We start from the raw sequence: 24,920 nt of genomic DNA, 5'->3' as shown, positions 1-24,920 counted from the left end.
CCCCCCCTCCCCAGTTGATCCGGTACTTTATGCTGGGTTGAGCACGTTTAGCAGAAAACAGTGAAATCACCCTTCCATACAGTAAAAGCCATGCTATATCCACGAAATATTTGCAGTTTTCTTTCTCTTCTACTTCTTTTTTCTTTCTTTTTGCCCAAGGCCAAACTGGTCCTAATTTAGCATTTACTTTAGTATTGGCATTTCACCATTTTAAAAATGACTTAATTTCATTCTGTTATGTGTAATTATTTTTAAACGACATCAACATAAAATGTTTCAGAAGGACAAAAGGAAAGGTCTTATGTCCCTCTCAGGTTTCTGTCCACAGTGGAACAGTTGGAGGGATTAGGTTTACTTAAAATGAAACAGGCACTAAATTGTGGAGTGCGCCAATAATGTGCTCTTTTTACTATGTTAAATTCGAGTGTTTAGATTATTTGGAGAGCAATTAAGCGTTTTTTTTCTTGGTTTCTTATTGGAAACCAAACTGCTTCGGGATAGCAGCCATACTCAGTTGCAGAATGACGCCAGCGTTTGTACTTTCACACGGGTCGGGTCTTGAAAAATAAAACATTTGCACACCAGATTCAAGGCCTTTTTTTTTTCTGTGCAGGGTTTCAGAATACATGCCTCTTGAGTTGGAAATCTTCTGTGACCAGCTGCTCCATGAGACCTGTTGAATATTGGCACAAAAAGTAACCGCGCCATCTTGTGCCCATAGAGGGAAACAGCAGCTCAGCGTTCAGTGACCGGCTGGTACTGTCTGTATATTCCAGGTGATGGAGGTATAACACCACGTAGAATAAAGACCTTCACTGCTTAAAGGAGTGAAGCATGGGCTCTTATGATAGCCAGGTCCAGTTTTATTCGTTATCCGCGATACTGTGAGAAATTTTCAAGACATATTACCTGAAATTAACACATTAAGGCATCAATTACTCATTTCATTCAATGCATTTTTTAACTTTTTTATCTTATACTACCTACACCACAAAATCGCTTTACAAAATCAGTCAGATTGGAAAGTTTGTTTACATGCTCGAAGTTCAGGAATACTAGAAAAGCTACAAGAAAATTCACATTAAATTGTAAAAAATAATGTTTTTGTTTTTTAGGCTCCGTGCTGGTTGAATCTGAGCGCTTTTGTAGACCTCTGCATGTGTTCAGTTGTTGGCATCAGCAGTGAAATCATCAATAAAAAGACGCTGTGCCCGTTCTTTTGGCACCTGAACAAGCCCCAACAGAAGCACAACAACGTCTGACAGATGAAATGCAATTGAGATCACTGGCAGAGTTTTATTTTTGTCCATAGAATTTTGGGGGGATGTAGCCTACAAAAATATTGCTCAGTGCACTCCCAAAAGTTTATTTTTTTTCCACCTTGTGAGGAATTGACTGCTCATCCTCATGATTCCTCGTGCTGTCAGGTCCTTTGCCATTTCCTAATTTTCCCGTGGTGAGCTGCATTTCCAAAATGAAAGTTTATGGTACAGTACTAGCAAAGCATACACTTTGATGTTGCCAAAACAGAAGTCCACCTCAACCTAAAGGCAACTTAGTCAACTCTGTTGTAGATGAACTGAGATAAAAACCACAAATGAGAAACATTTAGAGGCTGACTGTTCGTGGTTCCTGTGAATCCTTAACATTTGGGGATCGTGTTTTAAAATAATTTGAGGTGATAAAATTATTTTATACAGTATTGAAATGAAATCGTGTTTCTTTGTATTTTGCTTCTGATGTGCCAGACTTTTGTGTAATTTTGAATTGGGGTCTTGAACAAGACTTGTCCAGTATACTGACGTTCTTTCAAAGTTTTACTTCAGACATTGGCTGCTTTTTCATTTATTTTCAGTCTAGTCTTTGTACCAGATAATTTTCAGAGGAATGTTTTGTTTCCTCGTTCTTTACTTGACACTGACCTATGAATCATTTCGGCATAAAAGGGGACGTAACTTACGGTGCCACTTTTATGCTTGAATGATTCATATAACAGACAGCTTTGCATAGAGACAATTGTATTTTTAGGCCCTTTGTTAGTAGCCACCTGTCTCAAAAGCATGAAACTTTTTTCCTTCTGCCCTTTTTTCCCCAAGGTGAATCTACAAAAAATGCCAACACTCTTTCATGGGTATAAAATGGTATTCTTACATCAACAAGGTGATTCCCAAAGAGTTATTAGTTAAAACAAAAAGCAAAAAAAAACTTGTTTTATTTTGGGATGGTGTGCAGCCCATCCTTCAAAAAAACTGAGGAAGTTGTGCAAAAGAAAGAAGTTGCAGGCCTAAACATAACTATCTATCATGATGAACAGTATCTGAAAGTTATGTTCTTAAGAAATGGGAAAAAATCCTGAAAAGAGTTGACGCAGGACTTGAGAGATTACCCAGCTGAAGGGCCAGATGAGACCTTTTCTGATGAAGTTTCAGGAAAACCTTATCAGAACTGGTCTCGGTGGAAGAGTGGCTGTTAAGAAGTCCTTCTTAAGGAAGGTTAACAGGGAGAAAAGCTTGAGGTATGCCAAACTACACAAGAAGTGGATATTGGTGACTACCAGTCTTATGGAGTGACTGATTCAAATGACAGATGTTGGTTTAGCTTGTTAAAAGAAAGAGATGAGGAGAGAGGTAAAACAACGAGTGTCTACAGCCATCTGTAAAACACAGTGAAGGCTGTGTCATGGTGTGTGGCTGCATTTGAGCCGGTGGTGTTTGAGATGTAGTTAAAAATAATGGAATTATGAACACAGAAAAGTACCGTCAGATTTTGATCACCGCGCAATCTGGAAAGCATGTGACTGGCAACAAGTTTGTTTTTCAGCATGACAAACAAAGTTGTTCTGCTTCTTTGCTCATGTGTTTTAGCATTTTATCTTCAAGTTATTATTTCATGGTTTGTCTTTGGTTTTAAATCCACAAAGCAACTGAATTACACAGGAATAAAGAAAAATGCAGCACAAGAATTTCAGTTTAATTCAATTCAGTTTTATTTATATAGCACCAAATCACAACAACAGTTGCCTCAAGGTGCGTTATATTGTAAGATAAAGATCCTACAATAACAGAGAGAAAACAATCAGCTGGACCCTGTGGGCAAGCACTCTGTGACTGTAGGAAGGAAAAACTCAGACAGGAAGAAACCTCAGACAGAACCAGGCTCGGAGAGAGACAGCCATCCACCGTGACCAGTTGGGGTGAGGGGAGGGAGACAACACAAAAGACTTGCTGTGGAAGAGAGCCAGAGATTAATAATAACTAATGATTTAATACAGAGGTGTGTATAAACACATACTGACTGAAAAAGGTGAGTAAAGAAGAAACTCTCGGTACATTGTGGGAACCCCCCAGTTCACTAGACCTATTGCAGTGTAACTAAAGGAGGGTTCAGGGTCACCTGATCCAGCCCCAACTATATGATTTATCAAAAAGGAAAGTTTTAAGCCTGATCGTAAAAGCAGAGAGAGCGTCTATCTCCCAAATCCAAACAGGGAGCTGGTTCCACAGAAGAGGGGCTTTAAAACTGAACTTTCTGTCTCCCATTCTACTCTTTGTAGTCCCAGTTAATACTTTTAGTGCAGCGTTGTGGATCAATTGACTATTTTTCAGGGAGTTTTTAAAACAACCTGATAAAAATGAATTACAATAGTCCAACCTAAAAAAAAAGATATTTCAGGGAATCCTTTTTTAAGAAATTCACATCCAGCACACGGAACTTTCTTTCTGTGGACAGATCTTTATAAAACATGGTCGTCCTGCTCCTTATCTTTTTCATTTGTCTGTGGCTTTACGTCCTGATTTTCAAATATTATAACAATTACAAGTGTGTTTTTATTTCTCTTTGTCAAATTTTTGCTTAGTTTCCATGCACTGTTTGCATCTTCTTTATCAGTCAGTGAAGTTCTGCAGTGCATATCCTTTTGCAGTCTCCCATTCTGTTATTTCCTCCAAGCCTTTTGGCATGACATGGCTACTGAGTTTGCATCAGAGCTGGATAGTCTCATGATAGAACTGGTAGATCCAGCATGATATTTGATGTCACAGTGATCATTGTGACTGACAAAAGACAGGAAACAACAAACAACAAGCTGATAAACAAACCCTACACTAAATCTCTGTGCTCCTTTTTTCATAAATAGACTATATTTAAACATGTATATTTCCTAAAAACTGAGTTTAAGATTACATTGAAGCTCTGTGGGAATATAATATGTCGTTTTAAAATGTATTTTTTATATAAAAAATATACATATATTCTGTGTATTATGTAAAAATTACCTTTCTTTATAACTAGAAACTAAATCTAAATCAATGTTATATTCATTAACTTATATTATATAAGCTTTGGATCCAGATGCTGCTGTGCTGGTGGTGAGTGACAAGAGTTCTGAGCCGAAACGCAGACAGTGTTTACTGTCACTGGTTTGTTTAGCTTGCCACTGCATTTCCCTCTCTTTAAGAGAAGGGGAATTCAAAGTCACACAAATAGATAACATGTAAATGACAAGCAAATCGACAGGGGAAGTAAGGCTAGTGTTTCCCTGACAGAATGGGGTTTGCAGAGAAAATGAAAAACTCAGAGTCCGCAGGTTTGAGTAATTTCTCTGTTATTCAAAATAGTTATTTTTAACACTTGAATTTAAAAGACACCGAAAATACAGAAATACATATCTTGGGTTTAAGTGAACATAATGTGCGCATAAAACGCACACATGAAGCGTGACTTCTTTTCCGAGGCCAACATCATGCACAGGTCTAGAAACACACGGATTACCACACAGTTCCACTTCCCAGCTCTACACTCTCAGCGGCAGCAGCAGCCGTCGTCATTGTGCTCACATGCGCCTCGCTCATACACTTCCTGTTTGCCGTGTTTGTGAGCCAGTTTTTGTATGTAAAGCGCAGAACGGCGTACGGCTCCGCTCTTTTTACCCAGGATGTGGGTTTGCCTATTAAATCGTGATGTGCGTGTTGAATGAATGGCAGCGACGCTGAACAGGAGACACCTTCCCTTGGATTTTTTGGACTTTTAAGACACGCACAGGGGCTATGGAGGCTGGCCAATAACCCACAGGTAAGACTGTGAAGAAGGAAATATTTTATTCTAAAGGCGACCAGCAGTGTTCCACTCGCAAATGGGTTAACTGTGTACAGATATGTTTGTGTTGAATTTCATGAACCTTTGATATATGACAACAGACTGTTTGTGTCACCTGTGCGCATCTACGTTTGCATCTAAGAGTCGACAGTTTATGACGCCGTCAAAGTGAAGCTGCTTCTGTCATTCATCTATTGTAATCTAGTTGTTCCTCATGTACGTGTGTTTTATGGCACCAGAGCTCGTTTCTCAGCAGTGTTAAAAACTGTTTTGTTTTCTGTCAGCATCAAACACTGATGGGAAACCTGTGATCTGACAGACCTCCACAGTCCTACCATTATGGTGACTTCTGCTTTTCTAGACTTTCTATGTGATTCATGCCTATAGTATTCAGTGAGGAAGTATAGAGATGCAGAAGCACGTGTTAGATGCCTGGATGGTGTCTAAAATATATGTTGTGATTTTTAGAAGGAGAAAAGTACTTGAAGCTAGTGGGACCAGGCGATCAGATGAAGGAAGAGTTGTGGATCAGCACTTTAGGTTGCACCAATGAGCTGAAAGGTTTCCTGTCCTTGGGGTCATTTTGGTTGCCATGGAAGTCTATTGGAGTTTAACCAGGGATGCAAGCAAAGGATCCCGATTTACTCGAAGCTTCAGTTCAGGGTGAGAAGAAAGACCAAGTTTTTTTTGATTGTCCACCCACAGAAATGCCACCAAGCAAACTGCTGAACTCGTGATACCTGTTACTGGGAAAAAAAACAACAACCCTTTGCTGTTCACACATGGGTTACAAGTACAATACAATTAAAGGTCACTCGAGGAGCTTTTTGTATAAAGTGCCTAGTAATTTAGATACTTGTCACCAGTAATGTAATGATGTAGCTGCATTTGTCACACTGTGATTTTGAGTGATATTGAGAAGACAAAACAAAAATATAAGATAAAACTCACTTCAAAAAAGAGAGAAGATTTTTAGACATTCTGCAACATCATTTTTCCATGTTTTGGGCTGAGATTTTGCTTTTTACGTTGCGTGGCCTCAAGCAGACCCAAGTGATGCATCTAATCATATCAGTTGTTTGCAACTGATGAAACTTCCCACATTTCCCTTTGAAGCTATGAAAGGTTTTGTATAACTTCCTCTGCATATGCAGAAATGATCCCTGGTGATTGTCTTCGCAACCAGATTCACCAGAAATGATCTGCTGTGTTTTTAGGTCAGGATTGTGATCTTTGAAGGCGTTATATTTGTGACTGGAGTCATGTTTCAGGCGTACACATGATTTACCCACTACCCCATGTCACAATTTTCTCAAGAAAGTTAAAAAATGAAAAAGAACTACACGCTACTCCGTGCTTCCACCCCACCCATTAGATGATGACATATTTGTTCTGCACAACGGCAGGAAGGGATCATCTATTTTTCATAGAAATAGTCCAATTTCACAATCGAGTTGGAATACAATCACTCCTATGTTGAGAAATAATAACTGCTGGAGCAGCTCGTGGAACATTTGTTGTATCGAAGAACACGGACAATCAAGCCTGTTGATTTGTGGGTATGAGATTGTTGACCACAATTTTACATCTAGGAGGGTTGACTGCAGAATCCTACCGCTAAAGTGTGTTATTCGTCAAATTGTTTCCTGTTTGTCTCTTTAAGGCTTTGATATCAGTAAAATCTTTGTGCTCACCTTTACGACACATACTTTGAGGTCAACACCCCCGGGTGTGTAAACACATGCATCTGTTAGCATTCACTATACATATACTATATACTGTTGTATATAGTTAGAACACAGACAAACATTCCTATATACTGACTATGCTGCCTATATGCTGTTGTATATAGTATATATAGTTTTTGTTATTTTGTTTGTTTGCTCAGTCATGTTTGCAGTGCTTCTACTGCCTCCTCTGAGTTTCATAATCTGATATTAAAGAACCTGATATTTGCATTAAAATTTTCATATGTTTATCAGTGTTTATTCAGGAAGTGAAAACCAAAGTTTACACAGAGTGACCAAACAGGCCCTTTGTTTTGCTGCTGTAATTAGCAGCACAACAGCATATGTGTGCATCTCGTTGCATTATTAGTATAAAAGCTGATGATTCTAAACAGCCGCGCACATGCACGCAGAGCTGAAGAGCAAGTTCACCTTCATTATTTCCTAATGAGGTATTTTCTAGATGCTCTAAAGTAGGAAATACAGCATAATAGCATTAAACAAAAGCCACATCCACACAGTGTTACTTTTTGACCTGCTTAGCTTATATATAATGCCAAGTGGTCACCGGTAGAGGTTGTTTGGACTAAAGGGAAGCACTTAATTACAACAGAGCTTTGGAGTTGGACTGCTGTTATTTCCTAAAGCCATAAGAGGCAGGTTCACATCCACTAGGTCAGGGGAAGAGAGTAAGGTTGGATGTGAATATTGAAGTTGTGAAAGGGTTTGGGGCTGGGGTGAGGGTGATGGTGGGGTGTGTGACTGTCAATTAAAATGAGAGGCACGCATGTATTATGCACATATATACACAGAGATCTCGTCTCTGGTCTGTGGGAGTATATCTAAGAGTCTGATCACACCACAACAATAGAGAGGCACCTGCTTCCTCAGCGACGCAGGGAAGCTATCTTCCTGTTAGGAAGCATTCGGTAATGGGATCTGTGGGAGACATGGGAAGCGGTCCGTGAGGAGATGGAGGGAGAGGAAAAAGAGGACATTGTGAGAAAGAGAGGGACGCAGGCTGAGGTGAAATGTTGGATGCGCTGTGGGAAGTTTGATGAAAAACCCTACAAGAAGCACAAGTGAGAAATGGGCTTATAAAGGGAAGATAACCGGGTGGCGGGGGGGGTTCACTCTACACAAAAACCAGTATGTAAGAACAATGTTAATGTCATCATGACAAAATCAAAACCCAGAATTCATCCTTTGGATTTCATACAGAAGCTGTTTCTGTTTGGATCAGCTGTTGCTTGAATGGCCGGCTTTTCTCAGTGTGGAGCAGGCAGGTAAGAGAAAGGAAAAGGGAACTAAACATTTGTGGGTGGAATAGTGGTATAGTCTGGTGGTTTGGGGATGCTATTATTGACAGAGCGGGGAGTCTATCAGAGTCAAACATTGGCTAAAAGCTTAAAAGATATCTCTGTGAGAGATTACCATTTGGTTGTATGTTGATCTCCTGATGGTAGACAGAGCTATCAGTTAATGTTTTCCTAGTTTGTTTCTTCCTAGAATAGATTGCTTCATGCAGATGTTGAAGATCAAAACACGACACCATCCGTGTTTTTAGTGCATGAACCATGCTTATTTTTTATTTTTTAAGCTCTTTAAGGACTGTCTCTGTAACATAATGCTCACTTCGCTTTACGTTTTTGAAAACTAGCTCTAAACCATAGAAACACTGCTTGTTGTTGTCAGAATGTAAGCCATGAAAAAGTGGAAGTGACCTTGTTGACTCTTAGGGATGTACTGCATACATCCTCTTATGAAACACCACAAAGTCGCTGCATTTGCAACATGACTAGCAGGTCTATGTAAACAACTTCGATGACGCTTATGGTTGAATTTTGCTGCAAAAATCCCTGTAGTTGCATAAGCCCAGAAAATCCGCAACAATCTGGATGTGGTATATAGCTGTTTTTGCCGTATTTCTATTATAGTGTTTATGATTTCCACTGACAGGTTAATAGTTCAGCAGACACCCTTGCTGTTTTTAAGATTGATAATAGCTGGATGTACATCTTACATTGCAAAGGGGTGTGTGATGGCAGCTTCTTAAAATATATCTGACTTTTCTTTGAGAAGAATACCAAACAAAAGCTTAAACATCCATGTTTGGTAAAAGAGTACTGAATAAGTAACATAGAGGAACTATACCAGTTGGTTCTTTCATATGTAACACTTTCACTGCATCATACAGTGCTATCATCTCTTTTATTACCTTTACGTGTCCTCATTGAACGCCACGTTGGATGTAAGAGTCATTACAACTTTAATTTATTAGTTCCTTCCACATCGACTGGGCTCATATCCAGCTCTGTCCAGCCCTGACAATTACCGGAGCACTCAATACAAGGATCCAACGCACACGGCTCTGTAGTCCTGCTCAGTGCCGCTGGGACACCTTTTAGAGACAATACATCTCTGGGGAGGAGGGACGGCTGAGAAAAGTGCTGCATGGTGGTTTTGTTTATGTCTAGAGCTGAAGGTATTGTTATTGAATGGTAACTTTAGGAAAGTGGAGTGCTGTGGGATAATTGAGTTTCATTCATCTGGCCTCCTGAACTTGGGATTTGCATGAACTTCCTGACCCGTGCCTATGGCAAGGTTGGAAGTTTGGATGTCAGTGCTGTGCATCTGTACTTAAGCACGAGTTGTGAGTAAAAATAAGGACAATTGTTTGGGGAAAACAATAGCGCACATTTTCCTAAAGGTGTTTTGTGCTGTGCTGTGTTGTCAATGTCCACAGCACTGTTCCCTATGAGTTGTTGTGGCTCATAGGGAACAGTCTGACATTTTGAGAAATATCCTTGTTAACTTGCTTGTTAGATGATGATCAACTATTGTTCTGGTTCATAGGTTAATATAAAAGTCACTTAAATACAAATTTACAGTTGGTAGCTAAATGTTTTAGCTCATTATGGAGACTGGAAACAGGAAGTGCACTTTCCTTGGTTCTTTCCAAAGATAAAAAACTGCCAAATAGTATCATCTTGTTTAGCTAATCCAAGAAAAAGAGAGGCGTAAAAGCAAGCTGTTTGTTCCCTATCTTCCATAAGGTCATTATAGACATTTATCATTATGACGTCTTTCTTCAACAGATATTATTTTTTTACACATCTTTTGTGGACACATACAAGCATGTGTTTCAGTCTGTGTTAATCCAAGGTAACCAGCTGCTGCCCGTCTAACTCTGGCCAAGAAACAAGCACATTCCCAAATGCCAGCCTGCTCTCAAGCATACAGACTGTTGGTGGCCAGGGTTGTGTTTAGGCTGTGGGGACTTAAATCTAGTTTCACAAACACTAACAAACTTTCCCTTCCTGGGCAATGTCTTAAGTACTTGAATTGCAGACATGTTTTACTGTTACTCTAGAGTGGGGTTACTAATAGACTAACTAGCATTTGATACATGTCGAAAAAAATCTCCAGGTAATCAGTGTAACTCAACTTCCTGTCCTCTGAAGTCAAGGATAAACAGTTATGTGCTTATGTGTGTCAGTGTGTGTCAGTTAGAGTTATTAGGCGTGTAGGTGTATAAAGATCAAGTGAGTAATTTGGTAACACCGTTCATCTGTCAGCCAGCATGTATTTCTAGCTTTCATCTGAAATGGGGAATTTGTGAACCTGTCAGGGGAAATTTTGAGGAGATATAATCAGACACACAGCTTGATGTCATTACTCATTTCTGGTCCTGGTCTACCTCCATAACCATTCTTGTTGAAGATTACACTGACTAAAAAAAAATGTGAATGTGAAATCAGTGTGGAAAAAAAGCCATTACTACTAAATGAAAGTTATTTTTTTTTCTTGGTACTGTTGACACCGGTGATGTTTCTGTACACAGCATGCTGATAGTTTTTTTTAAACTTTGGCACATTCAGATTTCACTTAAAGGAATAAAATAACTCTTGAAGGACAAACTCGATTAAGCTGTTGAGCGTTTCTGTCGGGGGGAGGTAGAAGATCTGATTGGTTGCTCTGTTTCTAAAATTGTAAATCTTCCAGAAGCGCTGTCACCTTCATTTTAATTTTAATTTTATTTTTGTTTTTACAGAAGTATTTGTTCTGCTTCTTATATTTGGATGTTTCCTCATATTTGCACATGCGTTTATTGCATTTCCAAATTCTTAAGTGAGTCAGGAGAAACGTATTGAGGAGATACGTAATGCATTATCAGCAAGCTTATTTCTGACCATGTTAAACAATCTTTTTCCAACATTAACTATGGAAAACGTGCCTGTTCTATGTGTACATGCATTAACAAGTTAGAAGCTGTTTATTGGTTTCAATAATACATTTAGGCCCCAAATTATTGAATATGTTAACTCTAAAACTAGAGTATTGCACATGAAAATGTCTTTGATGCCTCTCTCGTCAATGCAACCGATACAGAGCTACTTTTATATATGAATTAACTAGTTGCGTATGCTTCTGGAGCTCGAACTCATTGTCCAGCCAGCCAACTTTAAGCTTGTTTACATCATCTTTTAATAGATCGTAGGTTAGTTTCCTCTTCCCATTACAGAGGCTGGTCATGTGTGAGTTTGCTCATGCAGATTATTTGGGAAAAACATGTAAAAATGCATATTCAGCAAGAAATGCTGATGTTTCCCCCAAAATGTTCAAAAAGCTGTTGTCTAACCTGGATGTGAAAACCATCTGTGTAATACAACATATCACACAGCTGGGGTCATCATTGCATCTAATGGGGTCATTACATGCAATTAGGTCAGCTACACATTGTGTAGCTGGACTCTGTTATGGGAAGTCTGGAAAAATCTAAGAATAATTAGATTCATACCATGCCATGGTGAGTTGGATGCAATTAAGGGTGCTTGAAAACCCATGGTTTTCCTGACAAATTATGAGAGAGTGCACTTTTTGTTGTATCGAAAGCAACAGGCTTCTTTGAAAATGGTTTCTGTGGCTATTCCTAATAAGAGTACAAGCTGGCCCACACAGAAACACCTGTTTAATTTGAACTGAAAGGCTAGATCGGGAAATTTTATAGTTGCCCGTGAAAAGAGATGTTCACTTTAGCGTTTTCAAACCTATGAACTACTTTCTTCTTTATAAACTGTTTGGTTAGCGGTTAGGTCCAGTTTTCAGCTCTGAAATTGTGTCGTTAACCTTCTGCCACCACAAATGTTGTTCTTCTACATATAAAAACATCCAAGAATTACAAGTGACTACTCAGCCCATTTTAATTTGACTGGCGGACGCCTCTGTTTTTCCTTACACATATGTCTTATGAGATGTGTTCATAACAGAACTGAAACAGCTTGCCACACCTGCGTTGTCCTCAGTTGCTGCATGAAAAACAGCCAAACGCGCTGATAAACTGAAAGTTAAAAAAAAAAAAGTGAAGTTCAGTACATCCTCATGAGTCAGTGGTAAAATATGACGCACATTTTTGTCATACAGGAATTCTATAACAAGCTCTTCCTCGCCATATCTCTCTCATTTATAGGATTGCAGAGTGTGTGTGTGTGTGTGTGTGTGTGTGTGTGTGTGTGTGTGTGTGTGTGTGTGTTAATTTTAAAATCACTTCGGGCTGGGGGGTTTTCTTTTATCCTGTTAAAAATGGTGAAAATTGTTTGCTTTCCAGTTTGCTTTAAATTTTCTCAGTCAAAGCTTGTTGAGCAATATGTAATGTCTTAAATCCAGAAATTCCCATCCTTGTACAATGTAACTGCTGAATACACTATAACTGAAGCAGGTCTGCTTAAAACCGTTGTATTAAAGTGGTCACAGATCCATTTAAGTCTTTAGATAAATATGTCTGCTTTGAGGCAGCGGAGGTTTCTGTCAAATGTGTTTAGGACGTTTCAGGAACTATAGCAACAAAACAGTGACACAAATAGCCCTGTGTCTGTTTTCCTTACCACTTAGATTATGGTTTGTGTATCTTCTTCTGACTGATTTTCATACTTGCCGAGTGAACTGCCTTCATGCAAAGTAAATGCGATAACACAACACACTGTTGAGGAAAAGAGAGGAGCATGTGTGTACGTTTGCATGGGAACATTATGCATGAATGTATTTGAAGATAATCTTCCACAGAAGACATTAAAGGGCATTGAGATGCTTATCATATTTCGGTGCTTAATAATCATCTCTCTCCTGCCTCTTTCCAGAACCTGAGTGGTGAATATGCAGCACACCTCTTGTACAGAGGACCGGATCCAGCATGCTCTGGATAGGTGTCTGGATGGACTGCGGCAAAGTCCCACAGCAGCACATCACTGGAACGGTAAGATCCTGCAGTTTTACCAAGGACTTATAGGATCACCGCTAAGATCTGGTTATAAAAGAAGGTTATAATCAGACAGCTGATCCTGTGAAGCCTTAAAAAGCTTTTCTTGGACAAACGCCATCCTCTGAATTTTACAACACCATTTTTTAATGTGCATCTTTTTAGAGATGTACAGAGCAAATGCTTGGTTGTGCTCCTATCTGCCATGGCAATATAATCACATCATTTGTTTTTGTTAGTGTCGTCACTGCACCAAATATCTTTTAATCTTTATTATTTTTATTCTGAGATAAAGCCACGAGGAGCCTGATTCAGAGTTTCATACACAGAGTCTGAACTCTGTGTGCACAGATATAATTGTTACATTTGTTATATGGAGTTATATTGGTCGCAGCTCATTCTGTCTCAGGTGTAGCTCTCAGCTTAATAAACTGACCTATTTATTGGCTGCAGTTCACTCACTTCACCTCCTTGTATTGTGACTTGTATTGGTTCACTGGCATAGTTTACTGGGACAAAATGTGTGGCTAAGCCATCGTAAATGTCAATAGTTCTGACTAACTAAATCGTATCACGGCATTAACCATGGCTCTTGTTAATATGTTTGTTGTAAGTTTTGTAATTTTATCTGCTTACAGCAGGTTTTTCAGTCTAAAGTGCCATACAATGAACAGAAATCGTTCATTACAGGCATTCATTTAGAGTGTGGGGTCAAAATTCTGTTTCTAGGAAGGTAAAGGCACCACATTTTCTCAGAAGTATCAACCTCTAGCAAGCACATTTGGACATGTGTAACATGTGGTGTTGACAGAAAAAGTTGTTTGTTCACGAGCTCTTAACACAGGGACTGTGCGCGACATACGCTCAGAAGAGTCTGAGCTGCTTGTTGATGACACTGTTGCTGAAAGATCATTGGTGGAGCACACTATTGGGTGTTGAAGGAAGTTGTGTGAATAGACAGCTGGGAGGAAGTGGTGGTACAGACCGCAGCGTGTGTGTGAGGCATCAGAAGCAGGAGGTACTGTGATGCAGAGTATAAAAACAGGGCGGAAGATCAAACTGGCATCGGCCTCCGCACGTCAACCAGTGTCAGATAGAATGACGCATACCTGTGCAAACTGATCGGTGGTGATGATGTGATTTTGGCATTTAAAACGTGACCTGAAGGTCTTAGTTTGGTGTTCTCGTTTCATCATTCGTTTTTTCCAATTCAGAGCTTTTATTTTTATTTTTGAAATGCCTTGACCGGATAAACTTCCAGGGATATGTAATGTGCTACATTCACGTAAACGTCCACATGTTGAGCACAAGCCGTCTACTGAAGCACTGATGTATTACATTCTGGATCTTAACAGGATCATTCAAAACAGGCAGCTGTATTCCCATAACCAGCAATATTAAAAAAGACTAGAGCTCCCAAGTGGTTAGGTGTGATCATGATGCAAATAGTGCACTGCTTTTTAGAGATGTTAGGTAGCGCACTTGGATGCAAAGGCCTGTTTATAGGACGGCATTTGTGTTTGACTGCTAAAGCTTTAATTCCTTAGATTGATGTGCAATCTAAGTCACGGAGGTCAAGGGATCACATCAAAATAACATGCTTGTGAGGAGTCAGGTGTCATTTTCAGTTGTTTTTGTGACTGTGATACACCACACTCAAAAAAACAGATCGGTGTGGTTTGAAATACTGTATTCACAGATCTACTTTGTTGTTTTTAATTCAGGTTTCTGTTTCACACTGTAACAGAAAACAGTAAAACATTATTATGTATACCAAAAGCTTTATATTGAGACTTTTGATAAAAAGTTAATTGATTATCTGGGACTTGCCAACTGCACTTTTACCAAATTAGCCTTTGTGAATAACCTAGTGCAAAATAAATCTTTCAAACTGAGATCTTATCTTGTTTTTCTTTTATTTTTTTCTAACAACAGGAAATCCATCCTGTCGTATTTGTACATACGCAAACATCCTTAGTGAAACAGTGAACAAAAGGTGATAATACACACCTATGATACGCACCAGAAGTGACAGCTTGAGACTTCAAAAAGCTGTTGGGTGTTTTTTGCAAACCAGTGTCAGAGCCTAGCACAATATTGTCCAGTGCCTTGTTTCATTACCACTATGGGGTACGTTTGATGGCTACTAAAAATATGTAGAAAATTAGAATCGTAGCATTAGATATTAAATATGTGAGAATGTCAAGCATATATGTTGTTTATAGCTGTAAAAACGCATGTATTGCAGTGCTGATGTGCTCAGTGGGACAGTCAATGAACCGATGGAGCCTGGAGGAGCTGGTGAAGAGAGATCCGGACAACTTCATCATCCTTTTACAGCAGATCATCAGGAAGACCCGAGAGGTGAGAGGTCAAGGAGAAAAGATGTATTAATCATTGATGAATGAATGCTATAATAATCAAAAGTCTACATTAACTAATCCTTACTCGCTTTATGTCGCTCTTCTGTTGTGTTCATCTGTTCATGCGATCAGGTTCAGGAGCAGTGTCAGTATGAGCTGGTGGCTCCTCTCGCTATCATGTTCTCCTCCACGCTGTTGCAGGTACAGCTTGTCTAAAAACAGATGTTATCAAAATATGTGACCTTTCTTCACCTCTCAGTAGCATTCAGAGTATGAGCTTTCTCCATCTTAAAGTTCAGTTAGTTTCTCAATTCAATCCCCTGTGACGTATGTTCAAGCAGTTACAGGATAATTACATAATACTAGAAACCGTAACAATGAAAGATGTGAAAGGAAGCCTTTTCATCATGCAGAAATCATGCCTACAGAAAACCTTTGATTTATCCGTTTATTCTTTCTTGCTAAATATTTTATTTTACATATATTTTTGTAATATACAACAAATGAACAACCATAGTATGACCCAAACATGACAATAAGATATGTAATATATTTCATTTCCTGAAAAAAGAGCAGAACTGAAAAGAACAGTTTTGTATTGCTTTGTGTTTCCACCTCTTATGAACTAATACATCCCACTTAATGGACCAAATGGCTCCAATTAAAAGCATTCTCTGATCCCTCTGGATCAAATTATGATTGTTGATCAGCCAGTTGCTCCAAAAGAAAATGGTCTTTCCGTATTGGATCAGTTAGGCACAGTTATTCACTATATAAATAACAAATTATTTAAATAATTCATCGAGGTTTTATATAAAACCGAGTAATAGTTTGAGTTATGCTTCAAAGCTTCCAGACTGCAGAAGTAGAACTGAATTATGAACACTTATGATAATCGCAGTTTCAGTATGTTGTTGGTCTTCTGAGATGGATCTTGCAGTCTACAGAGCTCCTGTAGAGTAAAAACATCTTTTTGTGCTTTGGTCTTAGACACCGTACTGCACTGATAACACAGACCTGCTGGAGGAAGCCATGGATGTGTTTTGCCATTTCCTCACATGGCCTGAACCCTACTGCAGTGTGTGTAAAAAGCTTCTCTCCACAATACAGCTAGAAATGAAGGCCCCAGGTAAATATGGAGAATGTTGTTTATTTTTTGCAGTCCTTCTCTTCTTTATGTGTCTGTTTAATTCACACATCTTTGCCCTCTTAGACATACTATGCTTAATTTACCTCTTGCTTATCCACCTGTTGTAACTGTACTCCCCCTAGTGATAAGTCAAAGAAATGCATTTAGGATAACGCTTGGGGGGGAAAAACGAGCTCTGCTTGTAGCGTGTACACCTGACAGAGGCAGGATGATGACGTGGTTTCAGGTTTAAGAGAAACTTCTTCATTCTAACTGGATATTGTTTGAAAACGGATGTAGTATCAGCATTTACAGAAAGCAGAAACCACAAATGAGTGAGGAAATTCAGCTGAATGGTCAGGTATTTCAAAAGATTAAAAAAACAAAACAACAAAAGACGACTTAATGATTTGTGAATGAGTGTTAGCTGGTGTAGTGTTTTGGTGTGTATTTGTTGTTCGGATAAGGTCACAGCCAGAGGTACCCATACCTCATTTATTCATTTCAGTTGACTTTAACCGTCCCGTGAGCAGCATTGGCTAATTTTAATGATTAACAATATTAACACTTCAATAATTTATTAGTAATTAGGTCATCAGTTACCCTTCATCTGCCTCTAGTTATTCCACCACAACATTTAATGTAGTCATGCTTTTTTTTGGTGTCAATTCAAATGTTTGTGTTCTGTTTTCCAAACAGGAATTTCCTTTCAGAGACTGGTGAGGGACGAGCAGGGCTTGAACACATCCATCCAGTGCTCAAAAACCATGTAAGGCTTCCCTATGTCACTGCTCACTACGTTAAAGACTGTAAAAATATAGGCACATGCTTACATGCATGTTCTATGTAGAAAGAAATAGCATATACAGAAAAAAAATTTAGCCACAACTAGTCCAAGTGCTGGTGATATTTGATATCTGCATTTGCAAAGGTCCTGTGCTGCATAAGCACACTGTGCTTTCTCTACCTTTGAAGCACTGCATGCAGAGGATGGTGTATGCTTAGTTCACTTTGGTGTGTTAACTTTGCACCTTCTGCTTTCTTGTGAAAAAGTTGCACAGCCATTCTTGCTGCATTTATCCGATCCCACGTGTAAAGTAACAACAAAAATAAACTACAGGTGCCATACTTAATGACACCATGTGTGATGTGTCATCTCAGTACTTTGAAAATCCCTTTCCATCCCCTTTTCTACCCACCAAACCTCATCATGACCATAGCATCCTGTTTGCATCGTGTCCTGCATACAGTGTATAGGTTGTGTACATTGTGTACAAGTCAAGGTTTTACTCTAACACTCCGTGTTGCTGACAGGACTGTGTTGCTGATGAACCCCAGTGAAGTTCCTGCTGACTTTGTTTCAGTGGCTGAGCAGCTCAGCTGCGTTCAGCACTCACAGAGAGAAACCTACATCACTTTGATTAAACACGCCTTCCAGTCCACACTAGGCACCAAGTACCCTCTGCACAGCATTCACAGAGCTCTGCAGGTAAGTGTGCTAAATGTACTTTTTTTGCAAATATTGATTGTAAAAAGCTAGGAAACTTTGTGGTGTAGTACAAAACACACATTTTCTTATAGTTGGGGTTTTTTTTATTCTCATACAAGCTAAATAATCACATTGTTTCATTGTAACTAAATTCATTTCTTTTAGTAAGATATTTCATTCATTTTTAGCCCACAGCTAATGAGAGAAAGTCTTTTTTAGTGTACTCTAAACCTAACCTGAATGAATATGTTAATCTACCATTAACCATCTTTACTTTGAATTTCTGACATTACATTTGTTATATAAAGCTACAAAGACTTAAGTACATGCCTTTTTAATGGGTTTTAATGGTTAGATAAATGTAGTTTTTACCTTGGCTCTCCCTGCTGGCAGGAACAAAGATGTTCGTTGCTAAACTGAACTGAATAAAAGGGAAAAAGACTCTAGCGTACGTACGATATCGTCGTAAGCAGTTGCTTGTCAGTAGTTTTATGTTTGAAGAATGTTTTCAGGATGTGAGATATTTGCTTTGTAGTTCCAGCCCAAGATTTAAACTCTGAGATGGTTACTGTAGTTTGGAAATCTATAAATATTTATTAGAGGAAAATGTTACGACATCACATGGTCAAAACCTGTACTGTCCAATATGAGATTAATAAGAGACCATGACTTTTTGCAGGAAAAACCTGTGAATGAGCTGGAGGAAATCTACTCCTTGGTAAGCGATGCCTTAGAGGCAGCTGCTACCATGAGTGAACCACTGAAGGGGCGCAGTCATGTCATCCAGGGACTGGAGAAACTCCGGGAGATGATGAAGATCCCTGCTTCCAATGGAAGGAAGTCTGATGGTAAGGCTGGTTTTGGTAACTGGGGGGTTGGAGGTTGGAAGTGTGTTACATGGCACTAATCCGACTGTTATTTTGCTCTTCTCTTAGGAATGTTGCAGACGCTACCCCTGCCCACAGCCAAATGTTACATGTTTAACTGGGAAAAAGATAACTTTGGTAATAAACTCAACTTGTATTTATTTGTACTTCATATTTGGGAATAAACTTTTTCCTATTAGCTGACAGAGAATTTGTAAATCAATCTCTTAAGGATAGTTTTTCCTGGATCTTTCAGCAGGTGTTTTTCTCTCTGTTTTGATAGCTAAATTTAAATATTATTTTCTAAGTAAGATTTATATCCTGTTTCCTGCAGATGTTCTGAACACCCTTTTGGAGCATGAAACTGGCTACCTGTCCACTAATGAGCAGGAAGAAGAGGGTGATATTGATGACGAGAGGTATGTGACAGAAATTGATGTGGAAGAAGACAAAGACGAGGAGGAGCATGGTGTTGAACCTTCTGCAATATCTATCATCCCTAGTGACTACCGCAACAGCCATCGTGCCTCTACCTTCTCCACGATCTCCTCCACATCCAAAGACTCCATGTTCTCCACCTTGTCTGTAGCCTCAGAATCGTACGCTCCCTCCCTTCTTTCTATCACCTCTGGAGCTGATAGTGACTACTTTGAAGATCCTGATGACTACATTTGCTCCTCTCCTGTCGCTGAAAAATGTTCGCCAAGGTCAACAAAAAGTTCAGCTCGACTAAGCCAACACTTCTACCGGCTTTTCATCAAACCCAAGAGCCCCCTTTCCCGGGCCAAAAGTTTAGGAAACACTGAATCGAAAGACCTTTTTGTGGTGCGAGAGAAGCGTTCCAACTCCCTGCCCCAGCAGGTCAGATTACATAGTCCTGAACCCTCACTCCAGCCACAAAGTCAAACCCTTAAACATGTCTGCTTCCGAAGGAGGCCTATTCTTAGCAGTGATGAAGACATTAAGAATATTACGCTGAGGGTGGTGGTATTTGGTGCTGATCATGTAGCGGGGAAGGTGGCCCGAGCATACAATGACCTCAGGAGAAAGGAGACTGCATGTCCGCGTCTCAGCAGGGCTTTCAATCTTCAGTTCTACTTTGTGCCAGTGAAGAAAGACTCTGCAGTAATAGCAGCTCGGAGAGGTTCTAGTCCTTTAATTCAACCTGGAGCTTCAAAGGGAACAACCCTGTGTAACGTAAGTGCAAGAACACCACAAGCAAATATCAAATACAAGGCACAAGGTCTGCTTTAGACTAAGCTACCTGAGGCGTAGAGCAAAGAAAACATAATTTCAAGATGACTACAGAATGATTATTCGTGATTTTTTTTGAACAGAAAGACAAAATGTCCATAAAGGTAAATGTATGACACTTTTGCTCATGCAGGACCACATGGGCATAGGGGACAGTACTAATGACATTGCCCATCTCCTTGGTATGCTGGATCCTTGGTACGAAAGAAACACCCTCAGCCTGCTTAACTTACCAGCCAACATCGTCTGCCAGGTATAACTGTAGTATAACTTTCCCACCGCCAAGCCAAAGCTATTCTAAAGTCTGTTATTCCTGTTTATCCAACAAAGAATTTCACCATGTATCATAAACTCTTTGCTGCAGCAAACCTCAAAAACAGAGTCCGAGTCCTACGATAGCTCATATGAGCAGCGTCTACCCATCCTGGCCGACTTGGTCCTGTACTACTGCCGCTATGCTGCTCGGCCAACTCTAATCCAGCTCTATCAGGCTGAGGTTGGTTACACGTTAACACTTAAAATGCTTTTTTGGGGCTTTTTGTTCCCCTTTCTTGCAACTTCATTCACAAGTTTTTTTTAGTATCAAAGAATGGCACTCTGCCACTCATTAACAACAAAACACAGTTTCATATTCAGTGAATAATGGAGGAACTTTGGTCTTGTAGCTGACGTTAGCTTGTGGAGAGCGGAGGACTGAGGTGTTCGTCCACTCCCTGGAGTTGGGTCACGCCGCAGGAACGCGAGCCATCAAGGCCATGGGTAAGTCAGACGCATGCATCAAACATTTGCATTTATACATAGCCTAGCAGCCACATTTCCTTACAGTGACATGGATTATCATTTATTATGAGGCTGAGACTACTAAATTTATAGTAGGGAAACAACTGCTTTTTTTTTTTTTTTTTAACATCATGATTCACTTCTACTTTTCAAGTTTCACTTGTCAACAATACTTGCACTTCTGATTTTTAATTTCTTTGGAGAAGTAAAAGTTGAGGGAAATGTTTTTATGTCCCCTATCTGTTAGTTACTGTGCAAATGACCTACCCTTTGTTTCCATTATGTAAAAACTTATGACAACAGTGGCTAAACTACACAAATGTCTTTTTTTCCACACCAGGAAGTACATTTAAAAATATTTTGTAGACATTTTTTTTGTAGCCCTTTTAAGTACCGTGGATTAACAGTTTATGTGTGTACGTGTGCTTTTCTTTTTTTTTCTGTAGGTGCTGCCAGTAAACGTTTTGGCATTGATGGTGACCGAGAAGCAGTCCCTCTAACTTTGGAAGTTGTGTACAACAAGGTAGGATGGTGTTCGGGTTGTATCCCTAATTAAAATTTGTTTCATAAAGCTGCGTTATAAACAAATTTTATTTGTAATTATGCCATCTTATCAGGAGAAAAACAAACAAACACTTTAGTGCAGTTTTCCACCGCCTTAAGAACTGGTTTAAGTTATATGGTCGCTTCTTGAGTCACAGGAGATGACGCATCAAACTTCTGTGACAAAGCACAAAGACTTGCACAAAGGTTTGGTCTTTGTGGTCATGTGGTCTGAACCATTAGAAATTGGTAAAAGTGACATCTCTTTGTCTTTCAAAATCGACACAGTCGTCTGGAAGCACTCATGATCATATCTGTTTTTCTCATCTCCCAAAACTGGAGTGTTTTGGGGTTTGTTTTTTTTAAATAAAAGAGCCGTAATCTTACCCTACTTTTCCTCTCATTCAGGTTGTTATTAGCGGCAGAAGTCAGTGGAAGCGAGAAACCAAAGTTTGTACTTCAGTAAACTTAATCAAAGCATGCAAGAATCCTGAGGAGCTAGGTATGTAACTCTTTGTGTTTACCATTAAAAGTTATGTCTGTTCACAATTTCATTTCAGGGAAACACATTACATTCTTCACTGTCAATTCGAATCATTCACTTTCTTATTCCCGTATTACTCAAGCTAGTTTTCTAATCGAAACCCTTTTGATACATACTCAAGGTGAAAATGAACAAAATGTGCAAGTGTATTCTTAATTGACCTAAAATGATGTCTATCAGACTCAAAGATGGAGTGCCTGCAGCTGACGATGACTGAAGTCCTGAAGAGACAGAATGGGAAATGCAAAAAGGGCTACAACCAGGTGAGAAATACGTGATATCAGTCTGCCTTGGTGGTTTGTGGTTATGAAAGTGCAGCACCAATCTACTTTCGCAAACAGCTTTGCAGCACAGCCATCACTGAAGATGGAGTCCTCGATACACACTCGATTTCATCTCAAAATCTCGACTGAATATCTAGTCACACACGCAAGCGTGTATGGGAACCGTTTACTGTCTGACACCGTGATGGAACAGAAAGCCACAACACACAAACAAGAACACAATTCTTTTGCTGGTGTGTGCTTTGGCAGTAGTATTGTTTTGCAGCACTGTATGTGTGTTAACCTAGTTTGGGTTTGGAGCGTTTATTTATAAGAGTTTTTAACCTCATCAGCAACATGTAGACCTGATTAAATGATTGAACCCATCTGAGTTGTTTTCAATGCAGCTCGGTCGAGGTGTGAAAGTCGTGCGTGTTGTTTAAAAATGATTCCTTTTCGTGAAGTCTTGTTGGTTTTTGGTAAAATGTCTGTTCGTGACAATTTGCTCCGTTTATCACCTTTGCAGCAGCTGACTGTGACTGAGGTGAAGGTGGACAAGGTGCAGGTCAGCGGTGTTGAAAACACAACTTTTGCTGTGTGCCTGGACCAGGATGAGAAGAAGATACTACAGAGTGTCACCAGGTTTGGAATGAAAATAAACACGTGCACCCAAATGAAAAGAAACCGGAAAGAAGCTATATGTGATGGTAGCTAATTGAGACAGGTTGTTTCATATCTACGTGGTCTACATGGTAACACAACCATTCGTTAAGACACAGCTTTTTCTTTTCTTTTTTTTTTTTTTGGGGGGGGGGGGGGTGGGGAAAAGAAACATTTGTCAGAAAAAAAGAATTTAGAATCACAAAGACATACAAAGTAGATTTTAGCCCTTGTTTTGTTCTTGGAGCAGTTTCTCACTCAGCTGCGTCACCATGGCCCTCTTTCCTCTCAGGAAACGTACACAAAAATGACAAAACCCACTTACAGTACACAGTCCTTGCAAATGTTTGTTTTTCTCTAACCATATATCTCCTTCTTTGTCATCCAGGTGTGAAATATCAGTGTGCTACAAACCTGACAGCTCCACTGACTGGAGGCTACGAAAATTCCAGGCCTCTGCTCAAATCCAGCCACTCCACCCGACCTTCTGCTCCCTCCTCTGCCTGCCCATAGTCACTTTTAGTGGGGCTCTTCCCTGAGACTGCCGACCACTGATCTGGGAAAGATGCTCTGCACTGTTGTGCATATTCTGTGAAACTAGAGACTAACTAAAGAGGATATTTTAATATTTTTTGCTAATTTTTATGAAGTACTTGGACAGATTCACGTGATGGTGCCTTCGACCTGCAGTGGGGTGCAACATTTGGAAACATAAAAACAGGGATAGTAACAAAAGTCACCTGATTATTTTATTTTATGTTATTTTTTTTATATATATTTACACATACCAGAAGACCCAGGCAACCAAGAGACCGAGTTGATTGCGTGTTGTTTTCTTTGTACACAGCAGTCATTCTGTGTAATTAGGGAACACTTTGGGTTTCATTCATCAAGTTTCACTTCCTCTTTCTGCACTGACAGACAAACATGACTCCACCCACAGTCACATTAAAATATCCTCTGGGTAAACAGAGTGAATCTAGAGAGTCTTGGGTGAAAAGATACACAAACTAGCAACACCACATGCTGTGCTACCAGGCTCCTGGTGAGGGAGATGTTACGACTGTGGTATATTGGAGTCAAAGTTTACCAACTTTTCTCTCTGGAAATCCATATGGAGGTGTCTATTGGGGGTTATAATCAGATTAGGTGACAATATCTGAGAATGCACACTATTAGAGAATATGTAAATATTATTTTTGTAAATATTCCGCCGTGTACTATAACTTGAAAATCACATCATCATTTTTATGCCTGTTATACACAGTTATAACATTTCTCCTAAGGAGTTACACTGTACTGTTTTAACTGAAATTATAAGTATGACCAGCAGAGGGCCCCAGTGACTTTTTTTATTTGACTTCACTTGAAGTACAGTGTACTTGGAATAAAGTGTCTTTGTAATTACTGTAACATATTTTATGAACGAAATGTTTTTGATTTTGTTTTTAAATAAGGACACCAGTAGGGGAAAAGGTGTTTAAAAATAGATTTGGATGTACACTTCCTGCATGAAAAGGAACTGATTCATTGCACTTTACACTCAGTAATCTGTGCAATTAAAATGTTATTGTTTTGTTAGTGTAAAGGGATAATATCCTGATGACTTGACTGACACTGAAATTGAAGCACTGCAGATTGGTATAATTAAATGACACGACAATCGAGCGAACAGGCGGTTAAATTAGGTACTTTTTGTGTTTAAATGTTAGATAAATGCATGACACCAGTGCCCTCCATCTACATGTGTCCTCTGATGAAAGTGTGATATTTCTTTCTGTAAATTATATTTGTCTATCTATGAAACATCTTCATTTCAGAGATCATTAAAATATGTATACGTCTGCAGAGTAAGTCGACTCAATTTATAGGCTACGTTTACAACATGAATGAACAGTGAATGAACAGAGCAACGTCGGACTGCTCTGAAACTGTAAGTGTTTCATATTATA

At 39.3% G+C, this 24,920-nt stretch overlaps 1 protein-coding gene across 4 annotated transcripts; it reads left to right on the top strand.

Annotated features, from left to right (window-relative positions):
* The first annotated feature begins 4,794 nt into the window (after positions 1 to 4,794).
* On the top strand, positions 4,795 to 24,816 carry pik3r5 (phosphoinositide-3-kinase, regulatory subunit 5). 4 transcript variants are annotated; one of them, XM_042225747.1, is made up of 19 exons: positions 4,795 to 5,070; positions 5,563 to 5,757; positions 12,959 to 13,074; positions 15,326 to 15,441; positions 15,573 to 15,641; positions 16,431 to 16,569; positions 17,269 to 17,338; positions 17,884 to 18,058; positions 18,738 to 18,906; positions 18,994 to 19,062; positions 19,259 to 20,121; positions 20,312 to 20,431; positions 20,543 to 20,674; positions 20,844 to 20,937; positions 21,405 to 21,481; positions 21,910 to 22,003; positions 22,226 to 22,308; positions 22,835 to 22,950; positions 23,357 to 24,816. In XM_042225747.1, the coding sequence occupies exons 3-19, from the start codon at positions 12,975 to 12,977 to the stop codon at positions 23,505 to 23,507; spliced, it is 2,637 nt and encodes an 878-aa protein (XP_042081681.1). In that variant the 5' UTR covers positions 4,795 to 5,070; positions 5,563 to 5,757; positions 12,959 to 12,974; the 3' UTR covers positions 23,508 to 24,816. The 4 variants fall into 4 exon arrangements, with proteins under 4 accessions (XP_042081681.1, XP_005934494.1, XP_005934492.1 ...); XM_005934432.3 differs by lacking the exon at positions 5,563 to 5,757 and having other exon boundaries at positions 4,796 to 5,070; positions 19,259 to 19,343; positions 19,428 to 20,121; XM_005934430.3 differs by lacking the exon at positions 5,563 to 5,757 and having other exon boundaries at positions 4,797 to 5,070.
* The last annotated feature ends 104 nt before the right edge of the window (positions 24,817 to 24,920 follow it).

Source organism: Haplochromis burtoni, unplaced genomic scaffold (assembly GCF_018398535.1).
Source record: "Haplochromis burtoni strain Fernald_Lab_line unplaced genomic scaffold, NCSU_Asbu1 Contig_181, whole genome shotgun sequence".
In the NCBI taxonomy this organism is placed as follows: domain Eukaryota; kingdom Metazoa; phylum Chordata; class Actinopteri; order Cichliformes; family Cichlidae; genus Haplochromis; species Haplochromis burtoni.
This window is presented reverse-complemented; position numbering and strand designations above follow the sequence as displayed.